The sequence below is a fragment of the Crassostrea angulata genome, chromosome 3, assembly GCF_025612915.1.
Source record: "Crassostrea angulata isolate pt1a10 chromosome 3, ASM2561291v2, whole genome shotgun sequence".
Lineage (NCBI taxonomy): Eukaryota > Metazoa > Mollusca > Bivalvia > Ostreida > Ostreidae > Magallana > Magallana angulata.
In genome coordinates, this window is record NC_069113.1 from 49,730,474 (window position 1) to 49,741,121 (window position 10,648).

At 34.4% G+C, this 10,648-nt stretch overlaps 1 protein-coding gene across 1 annotated transcript; it reads right to left on the minus strand.

The window, feature by feature from the left end:
* Positions 1-2,691: 2,691 nt before the first annotated feature.
* On the minus strand, positions 2,692-9,312 carry LOC128178730 (protein farnesyltransferase subunit beta-like). Its single transcript, XM_052846035.1, has 13 exons — positions 9,169-9,312; positions 7,847-7,914; positions 7,418-7,502; positions 6,607-6,698; positions 6,348-6,397; positions 5,479-5,575; positions 4,907-4,990; positions 4,661-4,747; positions 4,274-4,403; positions 3,852-3,981; positions 3,606-3,720; positions 3,294-3,408; positions 2,692-3,026 (listed from the first exon to the last, which is right to left on the minus strand). The coding sequence occupies exons 1-13, from the start codon at positions 9,262-9,264 to the stop codon at positions 2,934-2,936; spliced, it is 1,242 nt and encodes a 413-aa protein (XP_052701995.1). The 5' UTR covers positions 9,265-9,312; the 3' UTR covers positions 2,692-2,933.
* Positions 9,313-10,648: the final 1,336 nt, after the last annotated feature.

Sequence of the window (10,648 nt, forward strand, 5' to 3'; positions counted from 1 at the left end):
TACAAGTGTGTGGTGTTGGTGTGTATCCTTGATACAAGAGTGTGGTGTCTGTGTGTATCCTTGATACAAGAGTGTGTGGTGTCTGTATGTATCCTTGATTAAAGAGTGTGTTTTGTCTGTGTGTATCCTTGATACAAGTGTGTGGTGTCTGTGTGTGTCCTTGATACAAGTGTGTTGTGTCTGTGTGTATCTTTGATACAAGTATATGGTGTCTGTGTGTATCATTGATACAAGTATATGGTGTCTGTGTGTATCCTTGATACAAGTGTGTGGTGTTGGTGTGTATCCTTGATACAAGAGTGTGGTGTCTGTGTGTATCCTTGATACAAGAGTGTGTGGTGTCTGTATGTATCCTTGATAAAAGAGTGTGTGGTGTCTGTGTGTATCCTTGATACAAGTGTGTGGAGTCTGTGTGTGTCCTTGATACAAGTGTGTGGTGTCTGTGTGTATCCTTGATACAAGTGTGTGGTGTCTGTGTGTATCCTTGATACAAGTGTATGGTGTCTGTGTGTATCCTTGATACAAGAGTGTGGAGTCTGTGTGTATCCTTGATACAAGTGTGTGGTGTCTGTGTGTGTCCTTGATACAAGTGTGTTGTGTCTGTGTGTATCCTTGATACAAGTGTGTGGTGTCTGTGTGTACCCTTGATACAAGTGCGTGGTGTCTGTGTGTACCCTTGATACAAGTGTGTGGTGTCTGTGTGTACCCTTGATACAAGTGTGTGGTGTCTGTGTGTATCCTTGATACAAGTGTGTGGTGTCTGTGTGTGTCCTTGATACAAGTGTGTTGTGTCTGTGTGTATCCTTGATACAAGTGTGTTGTGTCTGTGTGTACCCTTGATACAAGTATATGGTGTCTGTGTGTATCCTTGATACAAGAGTGTGGAGTCTGTGTGTATCCTTGATACAAGAGTGTGGAGTCTGTGTGTATCCTTGATACAAGTATATGGTGTCTGTGTGTATCCTTGATACAAGTGTGTGGTGTTGGTGTGTATCCTTGATACAAGAGTGTGGTGTCTGTGTGTATCCTTGATACAAGAGTGTGTGGTGTCTGTATGTATCCTTGATTAAAGAGTGTGTGGTGTCTGTGTGTACCCTTGATACAAGTGTGTGGTGTCTGTGTGTACCCTTGATACAAGTATGTGGTGTCTGTGTGTACCCTTGATACAAGTGTGTGGTGTTTGTATGTATCCTTCATACAAGTGTGTTGTGGCTGTGTGTGTCCTTGATACAAGCGTGTGGTTTCTGGATGTATCCTTGATACACGTGTGTGGTGTATGTGTGTCCTTGATACAAGTGTGTGGTGTATGTACGTATCCTTCATACAAATGTGTGGTGTCTGTGTGTGTCCTTTATAAAAAAAATTGTTTGATATCTGTATCCCAGATAAAAAAGTATGTGTTTTTGTATCTATACTTGACTCCTTGTATTTATATTTGACAAAAGAGTGTGTGCTATTTGTATGTTCTTAACACAAGGGTGTGTGTTATATATGTATGTTTTATACAAGGGTGTGTGCTATTTGTATCCTTTTATTATACAAGGGTGTTTGATGTCTGTTTGATACAAGGGTGGTATCTGTATGTTTGATACAAGAGTGTATGATATCTGTATGTTTGACAAAAGGACGAGTGCTATTTATATGTTTTATAATACAAGGATGTGTGATATCTGTATGTTTGATAATACAATTACCGTGTGCGATATCTATGTTTGATACATGGGTGTGTGATATCTGTATGTTTGATAATACAATTAGGGTGTGTGATATCTATGTTTGATACAAGGGTGTGTGATATCTGTATTTTGATAATACAATTATGGTGTGATATCTATGTTTGATACAAGGGTGTGCGATATCTGTATGTTTGAGAATACAATTACGGTGTGTGATATCTATGTTTGATACAAGGGTGTGTGCTATCTATATGTTTGATACAAGGTTGTGTGATATCTGTTTGATACAAGGGTGTGATATCTGACTGTATTATATCGCTAATATATTCTTGATACAAAGGTGATAATTGTCATCATGAATTTCTGATACAAGATTGTGTTATGTCTGTGTATTATGATACAAGAGCATGTGTTGTGAGACCAGTTTTAAAAAGACCTTGCAAATGTGGACTTCTTTACTAGGTACAATTTTTGTCACATGCTGTATAACTGGGTTATATGTATTCTATTTTTGTTATAAATTATCATATTATTTAACCTCTAAAATTTTAAATTGCAAGAAAATTTCTCAGATATTGTTCTTAGTCATGGAGTCAGAAAATGCAAAAAAAAAAAATAATAATTGCTGTAAATTAATGTACTTTTTTTCCATAAAAATGTTGAACAGTATTTTGTGTGAAATTAATGAGACTGTACATGTTATTTATAAATAAATTTTATTAAATATTAAACCATGTAATAGTCTGGTTCCTATATCTTTATTTCAGCCAGGATGTCAGGTCTACTATTGGATCTATAAAATATGAAGAAGTTTTCATTTGTGACAGCTTTTATTGCTTCCTAATCTACCATTACTAGTACATTACAAATTTTCACACAAATCCTTCTGGTAATTACAAATGTATTAAGATGTAGGTAAAACTGTTTCAACTTGTACAATGTACACCATAAATTCTTCAAAGGTTTGAAAACCAAAAAAACCTGAACAACTGGAGTGACAACAGATGATACAGTCCAAGGTTTTCAATTTTATTCATCAATGACAACAGAAAATGTCACAGTTCACAACAATAGCACAAGTTTTATGGCACTTATTATGCTAAAAAATACATGTACTTGTTCATAATGCCACGGAGCAAGGAGAGTTTATCTGGTAAAATTTAATGATTGCAGCATTCAGTTCTAAACATGGTGGAATGGATATAAAAAAAGTTGGGCCTCTTTAGATAAAACAAAAATGATACAGACAATGATGATTTAAGGTGAGGATGGTACAGGCAATTTTTCAAAGTAGAGGGTAGCATGCGTTGCGGCTTCTATTCCTATGTTGAACACTGGATGGGTTGGTTTCTGGAAGGAAAAATAATAACTGCAGAGTATGTACCAGGTTCCCCATACAAGAAATAAACAAAGATATACAACTTATGATAAATTAAGTCTATGTTTCATAAAATTGTAGAAGGTCTGATTGGGAAAAGTTTTAAATATACATGTTACATTTAATACCTCTTCATTTCATATGACACATTAGATAGGATTAAACCGAGAACCAAATGCCTATAAAAGATTTTTTAACATACTAAATAGTGCTAGAGTTAAAATTTGTGAAGTGTTTACCAATTCATTCCTAGGATCTCCTAATACATTCAGGTGGGCAATCTTTCCGCCTGCGAAGTGCTGGGCAATAGCCAGCCCACTCAGACAGTAACAGGTGTGATAGTAGTCCCGAGCCCTAGCAAAATTACAAGTCTCAATAAGCTAAAAAAAAATCAAAACTAATACAAATGTATTGTGTACGAAGTGGCCCCTCTACCATTCTTAAAGGAATCTTTTAAAAATTAAGCAATTACCATAAAAATACTGTATCAAATAATGATAAGATAGAGTGTTCATTAGTGTGTACTTTGTGGCATGATCTTGTCTCCTTACTTTCCTGGCTTGTCTATAAGTCCTCCCCCTGCATACTGACAACATAATAAAAGGTATTCCTGTAAGGCATCCTGGTCAAACATCCACTTTTCCGAGCTAAGGTTGTCATTGTGTTCTAAAATCAAATCTCATATGTTTCATATGGTACATTGGATCTGAGGTTCATATTAAAGTATGTTAAATTACATGTACATAGGTTCACAGAAAGCAGATAGTCCTTAAAAATTCTGAATCCAATATACTTACCCTGAGCAAGTACCATATGGATAAGAGGCAGGGCTCCACCCTGCCAGAATGAATAACAACCATCCACTAGTTTATTGGTACGCCCCTGAAATCCACCTTCATACCGCATTTGGCGGTTAACTGTCCATCTCTGTAAAAGTTTTGTCCAATATCAGCGACTCATGTTATTAATAATTTGATTTTTTATTCATCAATGATATGATATTAATTATTTATTAATTAGCATTTGAAATGTCTCATTAACAGAAATGATAACCAAATAAGGAAGCTGATTGAATTTTTGCATTTACATATGAAAGTTATATTTTATGCTTTCCCATTCAAATCAGGCCACTGTGACCATGTAAAGTTGTATGGTGTCTGTGTATACCTGTGTATTTCAATTTTCAGTATATTGATCTTATGAACCACATGTAACTCACTAGTAATTTCTCCACATTACACAGCTTCCCGTGTCCTAGAATGACTAGTGCAGCTAGTCCACAGAAGGAATACCCTCCATGGGCCTCCAGTCCTGGGTATCCCCCAAATCCTCCCTCATAGGTCTGACAGCTGCAAATCAAAGCAAATCAAATTACCGGTAATTTAATTTTTTACAAGAATTAAGGATCTTATAAAGACACTCTTGTCTGATAAAAAATTCATGAAAGAACAGGTTACATGTGAACACATGAATGACAGCTATTCATCTGTTCCTATACATAAGCATAAATAACATCTAGTGGGTGGCCTTGCATTACATGAACAAAATTTCTTTCATTAAATAGAACATGGCTGCTGATATACCATAAATATGGGGGTATACTGACCTTGTGATCCACTCTGGAGTGCAGTCAAACAGCTCGGGGGTGACAATGTTGGTCAGTCTGGCTACACTTGCAGCACAGTAAGCTCCCCTTTAAAAATCACTATATCTTAGTTCGTCAAGAAATTTTAGCGACACAACAAAATTCAAAATAATTTTATCAAATAAATCCATAAAACTGATCATATTATTATATTTTAACTCAATTTTTTATCTACATATAAAAGTACAATACCCACAATTTCCTTACCTTACATCAACCTCTCCCCCTTCGTGCATTCTAAAAGACCCATCTCCATTTTTCATTCTCATCAGAAATGAGTAAAGTTTCTCCCTGGAAAAAAATTCTTCATAAACTTACTGTTATTTATATCATTAAGAAATTTGAATTTGGCTGTACAGATTCCGTGGCTTTAGAAAATATGGTATACAAAATAATTTGAAACTTGAAGACTTGAGGTGAATGGAATTTTAAAATGTTTTGCTAATAAAGCATGTTCAGGATTTCTTTTTAACCACCAGTGCCCAGCTTAATGATATCAAAGTTTATGACCAAGTTATATAAATTAAAGCATTTCAAATTTTTGCACAAAAATACTGTTAAGTGTATGAAAGTACAAATAAATACATGTAGTACTTTTCTCTGGCTGAGTCAGAATTAAGATATTAAAACATACTGCTCTTTTTAATATCATCTCTCAGAGTAAAAACTAGTCCATACAATTTTGTTCATAGATACTTGTCATACATGTTCACCTGGACATATACATAAAAGTGCCACATTTTCCAATCAATTTGTTATCACTGACAAAACTCACTGACCTGTTGATGACTTTGAATGCATCCTCTGTTCCCAGAATACACAAAGCGTTCACTGCGGCGTAGGTTGTGGCTAAATGAGCATACTGCCCGGGGCCACCTGCAGGGGTAAAGGTGCAACGTTTTATATGAGGAAAATGATAAATGCAGATACATGTATGTCAATTCATGTACATGGTATTCACTGTACTCTCAATATGAAATCAAACTGACATGATTATCCTCTCAGTATGTTTTTATCCATAATAAAGTACGGTAGTCAATATTTTATTTGTAGGGATGATCAGGTAATCCTTTAGATTACTGAAATATAGATGATTCAGAACACAACCCTAACATGGTGGGATCAGGAAGATTAGTTCAATCAAAGCTTGTTTAAGATTTCTATAAAATGGAGGATTTCCAGTTAAGTGTACTTTTGATTTATCAAGCTCTCTCTCTCTCTCTCTCTCTCTCTCTCTCTCTCTCTCTCTCTCTCTCTCTCTCTCTCTCTCTCTCTCACTCTCTCTCTCTCTCTCTCTCTCTCAGAACTATTTTATACTATACTCTGTCCCAAGATATTCTCGATTCACATTTTGCTTAATTACATGATACTCATCGTTGTTCTTCAAAAGTAAGACATTTTTTAAAGATTTCTCAAACAGTCAACATTTTTCATTATAAATCTCCTTCAGAAATCTGTTTTTGTTCCTGTGATTTTTTTCCCAGTGAAAAATGATAATGTATCAATGAAGATATTTTGGATATTTTTCTTTCATCAATTTCAATTGCATTTCTTTCACAGATATGTGTAAATAAAAATTGTCCAATTGTGCTGCATAAATATCTTGGGACAGAGTATACCGGTACATTCAATACTCGAATCCAATCACCTCCAAAACCTCCACTGGAACACTGGCATCTTTTCAAAAACTGAGAGATTCTACAAAGTCATTTCATCTTCGTTAATGATATAAAACATCATACTCTTCAATTAATAAACTGTAAATTGTAAAGAATAAATTGTACAATATCAAATGTGCTGACATATTTTCATTTTTCTAAAACAAACTATGGATACCATGTTTCATAATGAATTTATTAACTTGAACTACTAGTAACCCAAACAAATGAAGCAGGTCCCATACTTACAGTGTGATTTCATCGTTGGAGACATGTTCATCTAGTAACTCCAAACTGTGAAGAATCCAGTAACACAACCAGCTTCGACTGGCGTCCAGGCACTGGAAAAAAAAAAGAGGAACTACATCAAAAACTTTATAACTTGATTCATTTGGATAGACTTTATGAAACTGTACTGTGAAATCATTTAATTCACGGAGGCCAGTTTTCGTGGATTGTAGGTTTTTTGCTTTTTGTGAGGATGCATCGGTTCTCAGTTTCAATAAGAAAACTATTCTAAGCTTTCAAAGATTGTTTTTTCGTCAGGGATGTAAATTCATTGGGAAGGGCTACCCACGAAAATTGAGCCACCACAAATTCTAATGATTCCAAGTATTAGAATTAAAGTTAATATTTATTTTAAATTCCCTTTACTTATGAGCTACATAAATAATTGAATACAATTGTGAAAAATGGACTTTGTGTGAATCACTCATTGTGCAATTTTTGACAGAAACAAGTCAAGAGATTACCTTTGTAAATTTAGTCCCATTCTGGATCTTCACTAATAAATTTCAAGTCATTAACCTAGTAAATCACTAAAAATACATTTCGACAAGTGTGTTTCTTCTTCTGTGTGTTGTTAAATGCAAATTCCTCCTTATTTTTTAGTTTACACTATACTATTTTTGAAAAACGGAACCTTTATAACTTTCTTTTTTCCCCCTTCCATACTAAATTCAAGATCAATAAACTCTACAGAATGAGATTACTAAATAAATTAAAATATGTTTGCTCGTTATGTACACTACCAGTAATTAACAACTACTACATCACCTACCTCATAAGAATTGGACAGGTGCTGTAACCCTTTCTTCAGGAAGAGAAGGTGTTGATCCCTCTTGAGAGATGGCAAATCAAAAGACCTAGGAATATGAATATTGGTACCATTCAAAAAGACGCTGTTTTTGTAAGGAATGTTGCTATTAAACAAATTGTCTCCACTAGCAACTTCTATCTACCGCTTAAGTTTTAAATTAAATCTGATTTGAATTAAAAAAAAAATTTTCATTATTCTTTTTATATATCACAACCACATATAAGTTTTTTTTCACATTAGATAGAGAGTTGTTTTTTTTTGTTATTGTTGTTGGGACTAGGCACGTGCATAGTTTGAATAAAAATGTTCAGAAAAAAAGACAATTTTAAAGAAAATATGCATAGATTTTGTGATTGTGTGTTACAGTAACTGTTCATGAATAATACTAACTCTTTTTCTGCATGGCTTCTGGCAGCAAAATACTTGAAATAGTGTGATATCGATTCCTCAACATTTTTCTGTAATAAAATATGAATAAATAATTTTTTAAAAAGCTTGTCAAATTACACATGTAAAATAATGACTTGATGCATCTAAAACAAATATACCTGATTTAGCAGAAATATATTTTTATTAGAACAATCCGAGTCACTTTTTAGACTGCTAATTCAAATATGCTCTACTAGGGTTGTCCAAAATGTTCGTGGACACATGTAATTTTCCGATGCAAAACATTAATTTGCACTGTGGCCCGACCTTACCCCCAGGGGTCATGATTTGAACAAACTTGAATCTACAATACCTGAGGATGCTTCCACACAAGTTCCAGCTTTTCTGGCCGTATGATTTTTGAGATGAAGATTTTTAAAGGTTTTCTCTATGTTATTTATTTTTATGTAAAACTTAACACCCCCCCCCTCGTTGCCCAACCTATCCCTGGGGATCATGATTAGAACAAAATGGAATCTACACTTCCTGAGGATGTTTTCACACAAGTTACAGCTTTTCTGGCCTTATGGCTGTTGAGAGGAAGATTTTTAAAGATATTCTCACTATATTCTTATGTAAAACTTGATTCCCCCATTGTGGCCCCACCCTACAGCGGGAAATCATGATTTGAACAAATTTGAATCTACACTACCTGAGGATGCTTCCACACTAGTTATAGCTTTTCTGGATTTATTGTTTTAGAGTAGAAGATTTTTGAAATATACCAACAAATTTTCAATAAATCTAAATTATCTCCCCTTTAAGAGGGTGTGTCCACTCAGTTCCTTTGGCTCAGGTGAGCTAAAAAGCCAGGGAAATGTCAGATTTTCCAGACTACATTTAAACTTGTAATTTCGAAGTTATTACCAGTTTGGTAGTAATCGGTAGCATATCAAAGAATAGGGAATACTGGTATTCACCACTGGTAAATCCAGCACCGCTATTAACCAGCCAACCCTGTTAACAAGCCCCACCATGGGAAACAGTTCTCTCTGTTTTCTAGAGTTTTCTACTTCTATAGCTTTTTTGTTTAGTAGGACTGAAAATTGACGGGTCTTTAAACATTTAGCTTTTAAGAATTCAGAAAAAATTCAAACACTTCATTTTAAATTAACAACGAAGAACAGCATCCACTATTTACATTATCATAAAAATTCCAGTTTGGTTCGTTGTGCACGATTGTTAACTCACGTGTTCTGCCGCAAGGCAAAACGTTATCGTAGATCGCTCAAATGATATACACCAGTTTCCAAATCACAGACTGTTTTAATATCATTAGTTACCTGATCTTCTGATGTTTGAGTTTCCAAGCCTTCCTCCTTATACCTTTCTTTCTCAATGGCAAAATCGTGTGAATGGCAACATCTAAACCTTTCCATTTTCTTTTACACAATTTATCTACCTTCTTTGACTGAAGAGTTTAGCGGCACGTACTTATTTCGGTGCCTGGTAAACTCGGAACCGATGGAACGAATACTACTACCGTTTTCATATTAAAACACGATCATGCTTTATTTGTTATTTTCAGTGGAGGGATTTGTTACAAAAAGGCTGGTTAATGTTTACAGCAATGTTGTTATATTTTATAATAATTCTGCACATGGTTCATAACATCTGGGTCCAGGCAAGATCGCATCGTTGCATCGTTTTTGAAAGTGGGGACCAGAATGAGCTCAATGAGTTTCGTATGTATTGGTCTAAATTACATTCTGGCATCTCTTGTCATTCTGATAATCTTTAAAGAGTAGAGAGCGCCGCGCGTGCAAGCCCCTTGTCAAGTTTCCGGCTCTGTTTATGAATTTCATTATATTTTAGAATGTTCGGCACTAGAAGAAATAAGGAAAAAATACCTAAACACAAAATATTGGAAAAGACCAATTTTTTTTAAGTTTTCTGAACTCATGACTAATTGCAATTGTAAATCGCTAAGAAAATTATGTGTATTTATTTCAAATATTTTTGATGCTGTCGGCTTCTCTTAGTCGTTTTCCTATTATGACCCTTTATACCAAAATCTTACACAAGTAGTGATTCTATAGTCTGTCCTTTTTTATTTTTTTTATTCATATTTTTTCCCTGTATGAGAATGTAACTGTTTGTACATTTGACGATTTGTATTTGTGTGTATTATATATATGTTCCTCTTGTACCAAATAATTTGGTTTGAACGAATAAACTGAACTTGAACTATTGCCAATTTCCTTGGATTAAAACAAAGTTATTTATTTGTAGGTTGACTTACACATTATATTTGCTTATTAGATTGATAATTAAACTCTATTTGACATCTGTCATTCGGGGCCTTTTGTTAATTTTTTAATGTGTCAATTTCCATTGCTCATTTCAATTCAGGAGAATATAAGAAAATGGGGTGGATTTACTTTTAAAATCGGTTCAAGTGTATTGAAAAGGAAATACAATGTATTGCTCCTAAAAACCCATAACAACTCATTAATTATATTAATTTTTTTAAGGCGTTCCAATTAAAGGTTTATAATAGCAAATTATACAGCATCATTTCCTTTTACAGCACTCTGGGTTGTCGATTAAATTTTAAATACTGTTCGTGATCCTTTGAAACCAAAACAAAAGCGGTCAATTAAGCATCCTTCCCTCTTCCGAAGATATTTATAGCCGAACCTTTGCACACAGGGGCATCGTATCCGCTGTACCCTCTATGACATAAGTATATTGATAATAGTGTATTATTTATATATACTTCATAGAGAGTAGAGCGGATACGATGACCCTGTGCCTTGCATT